Here is a 14,487-nt window from a genome sequence, read left to right as displayed (position 1 = left end):
ATTCAATTTCAATTATTGCAAGGCAAAATATACATAATGATTAAAAAATTCACTACATATTGGATTTCATTTTGAAAGATATATATATATGTATATACATAGAGAGAGAGATATAATGTAAGTGTATATATGTGTATACGTATACACACACACATATATACATATATATGTATATATATAAAACCACACTAAAGAATTCAAATCAGTTTTGTGTGAAAATGGGAACATGACAAAACTAAATATATTCTAAAAAGTAAAAGCATATATGTATATATATATATATATATATATATATACATATATATATGTATGATCCTGTCCCTAATAATTCTGTGTTTCAAGAAGTCAAGCCAACACATAATAGAAAAATAATCAACATAAAATGTCTTGAACTGACAAATTTAATTAAAGATTTGATTAATATCATATACAGGATATATTGAATAATATGTGGAGTATTATAATTTAATAAATAAATATAATTCAATAAATTATAAGATCCCAAATTCAAAGTTTAGAAAATAGTAACCTATTGACTCACTTAATATTTTTTTTTCAGGTTTTAAAACTTTTTATTTGCATATTAAAAAAATTGTGCATTCCAATAATTAAAATCATTTGAACAAAAAAAAAATGGCACTCTGATTAACTGCATTTTACAGCTTGCCAGGACCTTGGTACAGCTTTGCATTTTACTGTTAACTAGATTTACTGTAGTCCCACCCGGGCTCTTCTTTTCACCAACATGCAAGCTCTTTTTTTAAATTTTTTTTTTTTAATGCCACCAGGACCCAAACTAGCCAGGACAGGCAGATGGAAAGAGGCAGCCAGCTCGGCCTTCATTCAATTCAATGTCAGTAGTTCTTTATTCTTTTGATGTTGAAAGGGGCAGCACAGTCATTTAAACTTTATCCAACCTCTTTGCATCTTACAAAGTTAAATAGCTAAAAGAAGTAAAATTTAGAAGGCAATGCTTGTGGAATGTACAGTGCATATTGGCAGGGCAGATTTCATTATGATTCACCTGCTTGCTTCTCCTGTTCAATCGTTTCTTTTGAAGGCAGTGGGTTTTTCTCTTGTGTTTCTGTCTTCTTCAATTTAGACTTATCGAATTTCTGAATCTCAGCCATATCTGGTTTGTCAGACATTTTTGCAGATTGAGCAGTGCCGGGCGGGGTGCACGACCAAGTTAGCTCTCCGTGGTGGCAGCTCCCCAAGGTGGCGGCTCTGAACTGTCTCACCTAATATTTATAGTATACCTTCTGTGTGTAAGATAATAATGATGAAGATAACCATTAATAAGAATCATACCAACAATAATAAAGATAGCATAGTGCTTTTATCCCATTGGATCCTCCCAACAACCTCTTCGGAAGGTGCTAGTCTTATACCCATTTAATAGATGAATAAACTGAAGCTAAGAGAAATTTAATGACTTTCTCAGGGTCACACAACTAAACAGTTGGCTCCTAGATTTCCCTAATCCTAAACCCAGTGTTTCTTTTTCCCCATTGACCCACCTCACTCCCTCACAATACTGTGCCTGACATGAGTGTCCCAGCTGGAAGATAACCAACATAAAGTTTCAGCACACTTACTACCCAAGAATGTCAACTTAACAGCCTCTACATAAATTCTGGTGAATTGCTTGGTGAAGCCAAAATGTCACTCAACGCAACCATTCTCCTCCATGTCCCTGACCCTTTCTCTCCTCCTGAAGTCTTAGCTGATTTTTTTCATCCAACCTGACATACAGGTGGCTCCGCATTCACTCCCCTTTCTTGTCTCCTATAATGTTACTGTATTTTCTACATTTTCTACCATTTCACTATATTTTGCCCTATTGTCTTCAAATCAATTCATAAGTACATTTTACCTCTCCTTTCTCTACCTTCCCCCACAAAAAAAAAAAAAAAGACCTGAATCTTCTTGCAAGTAGAAGTGATGATTTTTTTTTTATTCCTGTCTTTTCCCATTCCACAGTTGTCACTGGAAATTCTTAACCATTTCAGAACTTGCATTTTTCCCTCTCCCCCACACTATAGCTCTCTGGCAATCCCTTGGTGTCTCTTAGATTCTCTCTGTCACTGTCTCTCTGTCTCTGTGTCTCCATCTCTGCCTGCCTTTGCCTGTCTCTGTCTCTCTATTTCTATCTCTGTATCTCTGCCTCTATCACTGACTCTTTCTGTGTCTCTCTGTTTCTCTGTCTCTAACTCTGTGTTTGTCCATCTGTTTCTCTTTCTATCTTTCTCTCCTGATCTACTTCATGAAGAAAGAGCAAAATAATTCTGCTCTCATAATTCCCATTTTTTTTATCTCTGAACTCATGTACTAGATATGGAGGCCATATTTCCTTCTGCTGTTACCATTTTATTTGTTTTTCTATTGCTATATCTGTTTATGTCCAAGTTCTTTGAGAATTCCTTTTCCTGGTAGCTTTGGTACTTTCAGTTCCTCCCCTGCCTCTGCCTCTGCCACACACACACACACACACACTCAGATACACACACACACACACACACACACACACACACACCTCATTTTTCTTTTTGCTCACTTCTGACTCCCACCCCTCTGATTGTGGGCCTAGATCTCAAAGTGTTTCAGTATCCCCTCACATCAAGCAATTCATGGATCACTAACCTAGTTCTCTGCCCAGCTGACTTTTAGCTCATCCCATTTGGATGTTCTGTCTTCTCCAAAGTTTAGTAGAGTACTTCCCATCTCCCTACACCTACAGTATCCTGTCCTGATGGTCTATCCCACTCCCTTTGTTCCTTAGATCATTGGCCCAGAACTAGCAGTTCAGAGACTGTTGGCTTTTACAGTTCAGAGCTTGCTGGCATCAACAATTCAGAATCTGCTTTCCCAGAACTGACAGTTCAAATCTACCGGTAGTGTAGAGCTTTGCACTGCTGGCACTTCCAGGATACAGCCTCTGGCAGGGGGCTACTGAAGGGCTTTTTCCATACTGACTGTCCAGAAACAAAAAAAAAATTCTGTAGTCTAAAATCAGCATCTCTACGGCATAAGGAGGGAGAGGTGTCTGTGATAAAGATCTCATTTCTAAAATATATAGAGAACTGAATCAATTGTACAAGAATACAAGTCATTCCTCAATTGATAAATGGTCAAAGGATATGAACAGGCAGTTTTTCAAGGAAGAAATTTAAGCTATCTATAGTCATATGAAAAAATGTTCTAAATCACTATTGACTAGAGAGATGGAAATGAAAACAACTCTGAGATACCACATCACACCTATCAGATTGGCTAACATGACAAAACAGGTAGATGATAAATATTGCTGAAGATGTGGGAGAGTTGGAATTCATTGTTGGTGGAGTTGATCCAACCATTCTGGAGAGCAATTTGGAACTATGCCCAAAGGATTACAAAAATGTGCATACCCTTTGACCCAGCAATACTACTTCTAGGACTATATACCCAAGAGATCATAAAAATGGGAAAGGTTCCCACGTGTAGAAAAATATTTATAGCAGCACTCTTTGTGGTGACCAAGAACTGGAAATCAAGGGCATGCCCATCAATCGGGGAACGGCTGAATAAATTATTGTATATGAATATAATGGAATACTATTATGCTATAAGAAATAATGAACAGGAAGACTTCAGAGAGGCCTGAAAAGACTTCTATGAACAGATGTTGAGTGAAAGGAGCAGAACCAGGAGAACTTGGTACACAGCAACAACCACAGTGTGAGAGGAATTTTTCTGGTAGACTTAGTACTTCAATGCAATGCAAGGACTTAAAAAATTCCCTATGGTCTCTTGAACCAAAATGCCTTCCACATCCAGAGAAAGAACTATGGAATTTGATTGCAGAATGAAACAGATCACTTTCTTTTATATTATGTTTTGGTTTGTTTTATGATTTCTCTCATTCATTTTAATTCTTCTATGCAACATGACTAAGGTGAAAATATATTTAATAGAAATGTTTGTGTAGAAACTGTATAAAACTTTATACCATCTTAGGGAGAGAGTGGGGGGGTAGGGAGGAAGGGGGAAGGTAGGGGAAAAAATCTAAGACATATGGAAGTGATTGTAGAACACTGAAAACAAAATAATAAAAAAAAATGAGGAGGGAGAGGGGAGCAGAGTACAGGAATATGTTTTGATGTAGGCCTATGTCATGTGTTGTCTGATAATGTAGCCGTAATATAGGGTGCTGAGTGAGCTCAGGGTCAGTGAGAATCAGTTCCTAGTTTTGTTTTGTTTTAATTTTAACTGTCTTATGGATTGTTGGTGTCCTAGACCATGGACACACTAGAAGCTTCCTTGTTTTTGGTACATAATTTCTCTTTGGGGAAGGTTTGATAGATCGTGGAAATCAGAGAAAATATCTAGTCTGCCATCTTGTTATCATGTATCCTGGAAGTGCCTATTTTGTTTATCATTTAAACTTAAGAAAGAAATAAGGAAATTATTAATAATGCAGATTATATGTAAAAGTATGACATACATATATTTCCCCCCTGGAGATTCTGTTGTTAAACATTCTCCAGCACACCACTCTATATGAATTCTAGGAAAATTAATTATAAATAAATCTAATTGACATAAACTTTGTTAATAATAAGGGGAAAACAGGACATCTCTTTTGTCTTGAGGGCTATAAAATATCATTATTAAACATTTGAATTATATTTCAGATTTGCTTAATGTGCTTTAATTTCTTTGTGTAAAATATTCAGAATACCTCTAACATAAGTTGACTTTGTGACTGTCAAGTTAACTTTTACCTTGTTTTCAGCAAATTATCTTCATTCTGTTTTGGAAGATCTAGGCCATCTGAAATGAGTTAGAATCTGATTTCATTTTCTCATGTTACATAGCTTCATATTATTCAATGTCCATGTGAGTCCTTACTGTCATTGGTCTTATTGTTCTTGACTCAACGAAGGAGACCTAAGATCACTGTATAAAGACTTCAGGGAAGGAGTTTTTGGTTTGATAGGTAGTATAATTGCCTAGAAGTTATGCTTGTGAAAAAGTGGAATGGTTTATGTCAGACAGTAATATCTTTACTCGCTAGAGACCTCCAGTAAGAGGCTGAATGATCAATTTCATGGAGCAATTTCCCATTCAGGAATAGGTGGTGGCACCAACTGGCCTCCAAAGACTCTGGAAAATGGATCCCTAGACTTTGTATGGTCTACATCTTCTGTTTCCCACATTATCATTTTTCTACTTGATGAGGAAAAGTAGTTAATGAGATCAGAGAATATTAGGATAGGAATGGATATTAGAGAGCACCTAGCCAAATATAATCATTTCACAAGTGAAAACAGTAGGTTTCAGAGAAGTGAGGTAACTTCCCAAAGCTAACACAATGATGACAGTCGAACTGGAACCCAGATCTCATGAGTCCTAGACTACTGACTTTCCCATGTCACTGGCAAAGAATACAGTACTGACGACAAAAATGCACACTTTCTAGAAAGGAGAAATCTTAACATAAAGAAAAATACATGTAGTAACCAGACTCATTATTTTGGGAAAAATATTTTCAGTGGGAAGAAAAACAAAGAGGAAGAAACCAAACTTTTCTAGGAGAAAGAAATGTTTTTTACAGTGGAGCAGCCTGTTTTAAATGTTAGTGAAAAATCATCTTCTTGGGAGCAGAGATGCCAACATATTCATCCATTTTCATGGCAAGATGAGAAAATGGCACATCAATTATTTGTCCTGACAAACTAATGAGAATAGGGAAAGGTACAATCTCATTACCAACTTAATCTTCTGGCTTTTCTTGGATGCAGTACAAGAGATTCTATCAATACAAGAACAAAAAGATTATTTGGGGGCCAATTATCCTCACCCATGTGCTCATGACATATAAAGTGGGTCAATCACAAAGCCTGCACTTGTCCCAGAGCTCTGTGCATCCAGTCATCAAGCAGCAGTGGGTAATTTGCTTCCTTAATGAGATTATTTGTCATGTTAGTATAGGTAGTTTCATTTGTTTCAAGCCAATTATTTCATTTTGCCTATAGGACTACTAACTATCTTACTGAAACTGGCTGAACTCTAGCTGGCACTGTTATGAGTTGCTTCATTTGAATTATGATTTGCTTCTAGAATTCTAATCATACAATTTATATTCCCCCTTTTGAGAGGATCTCATGATTTACATGTATATTCTAATCCTGTCAACCTACCCAAGTACAAATTCAAGTCTGTATCTAGAAGTCCAGCAGTCTTCACTTTAGCAGATAAAAACACCTGTGGATAATAGAATGAGTTTCCCTTGTCTAACTGGTTTACACCTTTTCTGTGACATTTAAAGAAGAGGATATAATTGTAACCCTCTCCAAGCGACTTTCTGCTTCAACTATGCCTTTAGTTAGGTAATAGATTTTCTTCTAAAACTTGCCACCCAATCAGCATGTTGGCAAATTGGTTGGAGGAGACATGGAGTACCACTGGTGAGATCTGTTACATGAAATAAAATTCCACCCATCATAAGGAGAACTGATTATAACTAATGGTGAAGTATGGTTTATGATCTCCTTTATGAGGTAACAAGAAAAAAATTGCTGTAATTTAAAAATAAATCAGACCCTCATTCTTGAACAACTGAGAATTATTCATTCTTTTGAACCAGGTGCTTTTGTAAGTCTTTAGGAGTTGTTCATTTTTTTCTTGCTGCCACAGTAAAGAACTTTAAGGGAAGGATGCATGACAACTTGTTGGAGATGACATCAGCAGACTGTTGTTCAGTTAAACGTTATATTCCATGTCCTTGGAGGTTCCATTACACTCTAAGATGCTGTGGTTTCATACCATGCCTTTCTCAGCAAAGACTAGGTAGTGCCATTGCAAGATATCAAGTGGAGACAACTCAAGAAGCATTTAGTTTCTCAAGAATATACTATGTGCCAGAAGCCATGCTAAGGCCACATTTGAACTTTCTGGATATTTGACTTGAGAAAACAAATGACTCTATTTTTTTCACAGTTCATTCCAACACGGAATTATCCCTTGATAGAATTTATATCGGTTGTATTGACTTTTTTCCCCTCACTAATGTTCTTTTACTAAATTCTTAATGCCCAAAGTACAGATCTTTGATGAAAAGAAAAGAAAAAAAATATTTTATAAGGTCAAATATCATGAGCTTTCTTTGATTCATCTTATTAGTAATCTAAAAGAAATTAAGATTTTCAATTAAAAATAGAAAAATGAGAAATATATGCATATTTATATCACCAACTCTTGAAAACCAGAAGCTACAGTCTCAGAGAGCTGCAAAGGGACAGATATCCAAAGGGATTTTAGAGGCTATCCAGGTGCATACACTCATTTTATGTTTAAGGAAATTAAGGCAGAGAAAAATGAAATGACCAGCCCAAGGCCATACAGGTATGATAAGGTGATTGATGTGTGATTTGAATTTGGGCCCAGTGGCTCAAAGTTCAGCCCTCTTTTGACTTGCACTGAATTTGTCAAAATTACTTTGATTTGGAAAAAATCATCAGGAAAATCTTCAGGGAGGAAGTAGAAGTTCATGTCACCTTAAAAAGATAGGCAGAATTTTGACTGTTTAAAATTTTAGGACTATCCAGATCCTTTGCAATGCTGAGTTCATTTTTTTTGCGGGGGGGGGGGGGGAGGAGCGGGGCAAGGCAAGTAGGGTTAAGAGACTTGCCCAGGGTCACAGAGTTAATGTCAATTGTCTGAGGCCGTATTTGAACTCAGGTCCTCTTGACTCCAGGACTCGTACTCTATTCATTATACTACCTAGCTTCTGTTGAGTTTAGTCTTACAAGATAATATAATACAGAAGAATAATGAGAGAGAAAGCTATCTGAAAAAGCATCACAGTCATAAACTCTTCATTGGAAGAGACCTCAGAGTCCATTTAGTCCAACACTGAATGAAAATATTCTTTTAAGATAAAATATTTAGACCATGGTTAACTAGCCTTTTATTGAAATTTTTTTCCCAAGGAGGGAAAACCCAATGATCATGCTATTGATTAAACACATTGTTTAAAAGAACCTTTTCTTTAAGCCTATAGTTCTATAGAAAGGGTTAAGTAGAATGGGTTGAATCTTGGTTTCATATGTCATCTCTTAAAATACTTGAACATGTTTTCCCAGTATTCCTAAGGTTTCTGTCTCCATACTAACTGCCCCCAATCCATTTACCAATTCTTGTGTGACATAAATGTGAGTCCTTTCACCAAACTATTACAGAAACTATATACATTCTCCAACTTTTGATTATTCTTCCTAGTATGAAACTCCCAGATCTAAACACAATGTTCTAGTTTGTGCCTGTCCAAAGCAGTTCATGTTTATGTAGTCCTGAGCACTACATCTATTTTATTGTCATCTGAGGCAACATTAATTTTCTTGATCACAGTTAAACTTTCAAAATAGAAGATGGATATGAAAAAGTGAGAAATGGTTTGTCTTTCAAATTTTATAGACAAGATTGGATTCTATGGCCTCTGAGGTCTCTTCAAGCTCTAAATCTACCATCCTATAACTAAGTTGGTATGATCTTAGGAATTGTATGCTGGCACCAGGCTCAATGGAGGCATCATGCTCCATCAAGAGCTCAACAGATCCAGAATCTGAAGAGCTGGATTCAAATCCCATCTTTGATGCTTAGGACTTGTTTGAACTTAACCTACTGGGTCTTTAGTTTTCCCACCTATCAAATGAAGAAATTTAACTAGATGATTGATGCTGTGGCTTCCTACTCTTGACCTGGGATCCTAAATGGCAAAGTTGTTGAACAAATGGCTTTGGGAATGTTGCCACAAAAGCAGAGATTAATCTATGAAGATATATTCCATATGTAAGTAATTTCTGCAGTTTACAAAATGGTGTATTTGGGGGGTAATAAAAGATACTGTACAATCCATTAGACAAGATTGAAATTAGGAAGATGCTTATGATTTTCCTGAATGTCTTCAGTAAATCATTTTTCCAAGGTTTGGGGGATTACTATACCTGATTCTTAATCATTTTTCTTTTCTTTCCTTTTTTTCCTTTTTTGCAAGTCTAGCTCATTTTAGGGGTTAGGCTTTATGGTACGTCAAGGCTGGGAGGGAATGAAAAATCAGAGATTAAACATACTCAGAAAAGTGCTTCTGGGCAGAGCCAGACCTCTGCAAAATCATAAAACAGATGAAGTTTATCTTTGGTAATTTCAGCAGAGCTGGACCTAGGAGTAGGCAAGGTAGGCAGTTGTCTAGGGTGCAATGAACAGAGGGCATAATGATGGGCATTTCTTAACATGACTTTTCATAAATGCACATATTTCATTTTTCATGGCCTGTAGGTATTCATTTCGCAATGTCACTATGTATGAATTATTGTAAAAGCTTCCACTGAATAAAAATATAATCATTAAATGTAGGTGTGTGTGTTTTGCATGCACGTGCATGCATGTGTGTGTATGTGTATGTGAAGATACAAATGTGCTCAGTTTTCAAGGTTAAAAAAGTCAAAGTTCCATTAACAAGAATCCTCCTTTCAAAAATTCTATGCACATTTTCTACAACAAAGCTGTTCACATTTTTTCCTGTGTAGACTCCCGTATGAATATATAGAATATATTCCACAAACTCATATCCACCTCCTAGCTATGATATCATGGGATCAGAATGTCAGAGGCAGAAGGAGCCTTGGGCATCATCCAGTCCCAAACTTACTTCAGACTTAGGAAGATTCATTTTCATCTTCCTAAAAAAGCTTACTTCTATTTGGAAAGTTTAAGGATGAATATAACATTATAAACTTGGGTGACTGGGAAGTTTTTGATACTGTCAAGAAAGCTAATTGTGTGATGTTACATGAAGACTAAGGAGATGACAATATTCTAGAGTATAAGTAGAGTATTATTCTCAGATGTCAGGGGCCCCTATGAGAATGTCCTCAGAAGAAGAAACCAAATGTCTACACATGAGCCTCAGATTTCCCTCTACTTCAACTTGGAGATGACCCTCTCCTCCATACCACCTGCTCATAGACCTTGAAGGTCCTTTCTTACCCCAGACCCTTCAAAGCATGTTCTCAAAATGTGACCTAAGAAACTGATTGAAAGTAAAATGTGAATGACTGAGAAGGGGAAAGAAAATGTCACTGCTCTCTGTGTTACCAATGTATTTCATCTCCTGGGGTATAATTTAATCATCATCTAGCCATTGAGGAGTTGGTTTGACTTTTCCATATTTTTTATGTCATATTGCTTTCTTAAAAGCCCTATTTTTGATAAATAAACCTATTCCTCTTTGCCTTCTTTTTACTCCAACCCCAATCACTGCTATCAGTGGTTGGCAGAAGGGCAAAAAAAAAATGGTTTTAGTCTCACTCCTTCAAAAGAAAGCAAATGACTTTCTTCCCTTTTCTATCCAAACCCTCTGTTCTCTCCTTAGTGACCACATAGCTATAGTTCAATCAATTCCATTTACATTAATTCCAAATTTGTTGAGTAGCCACTATATGCTAGGTGCTAAAGAATAATAAGAAAAGCCAAATTAGTTCATTGTTTTGAAGAGTTAAAACTGAGATTTCATTCAAGGTTTCTCCTCCTCTACAGAAAGCTTTATTTTAAACATAGATCCTACAGGTCAAATGTAATATCAAAAATTTCTAAAAATTGTTTATTTTTCCAATTTAACAAAAAGTTAACATCTTTTTAGTTCTAAATTTCATTTTTTTAGTTTTCAGAAGAAAAGATCTTTAAACATTCTATCAGAAATGCAATGCTTATTTTTATTTGTATAAACAATAGATAAAAGATTTACATTCTAGTTCAAGTGGAAATTCTTCTTAATTATACTATAATGAGAAAACGTCATATCCCACCTACTTATGAACCTTCAAGATATGATTAAATTTTAGGTTCACATTTTAGGTTTAGGAAAGATCAGTCTCTTTGGAATTGCAACTTATTCAGAACTAGAGTGAGTTACTATTTTGCTAAGCAGGGGAAAAATTGGAATTTAATTCTTCCACCTAAATTGAGGCTCAGTGTTGCTATGGTCACTCTTAGGAGACATTCCCTACAGTAATTTCACATTAATTTTCAATGGGATATGCATTCATGGATTTGAAAAGAGACTTAAATGTTTCTTTATTAAAATGAATTCTATGATGATTTCCAATGTTAACATTTGAGCAAATGATCCTTGGAGTGAACAATGAAATGCTGAAGTCACTGCCTTTCTCTTTCAGCTGTGTTCATGTATTAAAAGGCCTATGAAGATACATGTGCAATCTGGTTCTAGAACTGAGTACAATCCTATTACAGGCTCTTTAGTACTAACAATGTGGACCTTAGGTGGTATCCTTGTTTTGCATCATGAAAGTCCGCAAACAAGGGAGTAGGTAAACCACACTGATAGAAAATAGTTTTAATTATTTTTGCTGATGACTTTGCTTTGCTGGCAGTACAAAAATATTGTCAAAATGCTAAGATATGGAGTAAAATAGTTAATGGGATAAGACAAAAACCATTAGGATTCATAATCCCAAATATCAGGATCTTTATTTCCTAAGAGGGAGCAGGGCAAAATGACCTTTGCTTGTATTGCTCGATCAAGAATTTAGAGTCTAAATGTGTTCATTTAAAATATGGCCCTGAAAAATTTAGAATTACATAAAATAACCCCCAAAATTTATAGAGAAAGCTTTGAGATTCACGTAGAATATTAAAAGTATCATTTTACATCAATCACAGGAGGCAGGTGTATTTTTTTTTAACAATCACAAGTAATTTGTTTTTGAGAATCATATAACTTGAAATTATACCAATAAAATCTGTATAAGCACAGCTCCACTTTTGTCATAGTATGGATGGCAAAGGACAAAGCAAAAACAAGAAAATTAAATTGGGGGTGTATGTACAATTAGACAAAGTTGTGTCACGTATACTAAAAGTCTTTTACAAAAGTCATCTCCGAACAACAGAAAACCACTCTTATCCTGCAAGATAGGCTGCTGTAGAACCTGTGCCTGTTTTCTCCATGTACTTTTTTATGGCTGGTAATTGTTTTATTGGTCACCACCCCTCGGAATGCTTTTCCATAGATGCTTTGTTGGCCTCTGCCATGACTCTTAGTCCCGTTTCATCTGCCAGTTGCAGCGCCCTTTCCTCTCTTTCCTTGTTGTTGCCTGTATACCTCCTTAGGCTGGGCAACTTTGATTTCACACTTCTCAGAACCAGTCTGATGTTATCTGTTTTCTAATCATTTCTTAACTGGTTTTTCATCTGTATGTGTGATAAAACAAAATCCTCTTCTTCCATTTGTTTTTGTGTACATAGGAATTCTGACATTTTCCATCTCTCCAAATGCTTCCAGTTCTTGGATCTGTTCTTCAGATGTATCTGGGCTCAGTCTGCAACAGATCCTCTTTTTGGGGGAGAGGTGCTCCTTTCTCTTTAAAGCTTTAACGCTTTGGGAATCTACTAATTTGCCATTGTGCTCTTTAGTTTCTAAGACTTTATGAACATCAACAGCATGTTTGAAAAGGAGAAATCTGAATCCCCCAACCATTCCATGACAGGATATGTTCTAACTGTATAGTCTAGAACCTCTCCCAAATGAGACAGGTCTTCAGTGAGATCAATCTTGCTTCTATGCCAGTTTAGCCCCCAGTACATATTTTACCATTGTTCTATTAGTTCTTGATTGATTTGGGGGCCCTTGGTGACCTCCTCCAAGTTGCTATCCTTGTTCATATCTTCCTTCCATGGTGGTGGGGCGGTCTGCCAGAGGCAGGTGCCATGGAGAGAGAGACACAGAGCCAGTGTGTTGTATGGAGACACATCTAAAATGGTGGCAGAAGAGCAGCAGTTGCTATTATTCTCATTTTCTAGATAAGGGAACTAAGATTCAAAGACTATATAAGTGCCAAAGATTAAAGAGTTCCTTAGCATCTGAGGCATACTTCAAGCTCATTCTCACTCAATGCCCAGATTTCTTCCTCCAACACTATTCTGCTTCTCCAATGAAGTTCTGAATCAAGTGATTTTTCCAAAATAAACTTATTTAAGTGGACTTTAGGTAGGGTACTTGAACCAAATATCACAAGGGCAAAGTTAATAAAGATTAGCTCTTCATCTCCCTTTTGGCTTATTACTCTGAATTTATTTTCTTTTCTGTAGTTCTCTTCTTTTTGATCAAATTCCGTATCAATTAAAGAAAATTTTCCTTACTTCAGATGAAGTTCTTTAATAGGAGACTTCTCATGGAGAACTTGGCTAGCCAGATGGACTGCGCTTAGTGTCACAGTAGCTGTTCCAAGTCATCTATAATTTCTTGGATTGTGAGACTTCTAAATTTGTGAACATTTGTGACAAGTGTTCTCTTCTTCTCCTTTTCTGGCCTCTGTTAAACATTACCAGTTCTCCTGTATCTGATACTGATTATGTCAGATACGGTGGATGGGAGAGGATGGGGACCTTTCGGCTTCATCTGCTGCCTCTAATAGAGTGGAACAGGAAACTGATGATGAGGGGGAAATTGATTTCCAGTGTACCTGTCTTTCAAAATTCTATTTTTGTAAAGGAAGAAAATAGGTCATTGTTCCTGAATGATGACTTTTGTCCTCTTTCTTTTGTCTCTAAATGACTAGGAGTTATGCTGGATTTTGTCTTGTGGGTGAGTGAATTGGTGACTAATTTCACTATTTGGTCTAAAATTGCTTTTCACCTCCTCTGTCAGTATCTAGGCATGCTAGTGGGTTGAGAGTAAGGGACAGGTGCTATTCTGTAAGTAAACACTACAGTGCAACAGAGATGCATGTCTGTATTGATATCTTTGCGAAAAAAAGAATCAAAAACTACAAACATGTGATAGTATGTGCAAGAATGTGAAACTGAAAATTCAAACAATAATAACTAATATTTATTTAGTGTTTAAGACTGTGTCTCTATCCTTCTAGTGTCTATAATCCTTTATGTATATCTATCCATATGAGGGCAGCTAGATGGTTCAGTGGATAGGGTGATGGGCCTGGAGTCAAGAGGACTCATCTTTGTGATTTGACATCTACAAGCTCAGACATTTACTAGCTATAAGACTCTGGGAAAGTCCCTTGACCATGCTTGCCTCAGTTTTCTCATCTATCAAATGAGTTGGAGAAGGAAATTACAAGCAAGTTCAGTATTTTTGCAAAGAAAATTCTAAATGAAGTCATGAAGAGTTGGATAGGACTCAACAACATTTATCCATTTATTAGCTTTTAAACTATCTATCTAGCTGTCTCATTTGATCCTTACAACAACTCTGTGAAGCATATTCTGTTATTATTCTCCTTTTGATAGATAAGAAAATTGAAGCTCAAGGAGATTAATCTGTGACCAGAGGCAAAGAGCTAGCAAGAGTCTGAAACATCATTTGAACTCAGATTTTCTTTACTACAATGCTCTGTTTTTCATTCTATCCTTTAAAAAAGGACAATGGAAATGTTATATCCATTTTAAATTTAGGAAGATAAT

General features: G+C 36.1%; 1 protein-coding gene and 1 pseudogene across 1 annotated transcript; both read right to left on the bottom strand.

The window, feature by feature from the left end:
• Positions 1–547: 547 nt before the first annotated feature.
• On the bottom strand, positions 548–1,230 carry LOC140510168 (thymosin beta-4). Its single transcript, XM_072618566.1, has one exon. It carries the CDS (start codon positions 1,146–1,148, stop codon positions 1,014–1,016), a length of 135 nt encoding a protein of 44 aa, XP_072474667.1. The 5' UTR covers positions 1,149–1,230; the 3' UTR covers positions 548–1,013.
• A 10,790-nt stretch (positions 1,231–12,020) lies between these two features.
• On the bottom strand, positions 12,021–12,946 carry LOC140512416 (heterogeneous nuclear ribonucleoprotein D-like pseudogene; annotated as a pseudogene).
• Positions 12,947–14,487: the final 1,541 nt, after the last annotated feature.

Source organism: Notamacropus eugenii, chromosome 6 (assembly GCF_028372415.1).
Source record: "Notamacropus eugenii isolate mMacEug1 chromosome 6, mMacEug1.pri_v2, whole genome shotgun sequence".
In the NCBI taxonomy this organism is placed as follows: domain Eukaryota; kingdom Metazoa; phylum Chordata; class Mammalia; order Diprotodontia; family Macropodidae; genus Notamacropus; species Notamacropus eugenii.
This window is presented reverse-complemented; position numbering and strand designations above follow the sequence as displayed.

What these genes read in the sequence shown, in the direction of transcription:
- LOC140510168 (XM_072618566.1), bottom strand. Translation starts at nt 1,148, where the DNA reads ATGTCTGACAAACCAGATATGGCTGAGATTCAGAAATTCGATAAGTCT.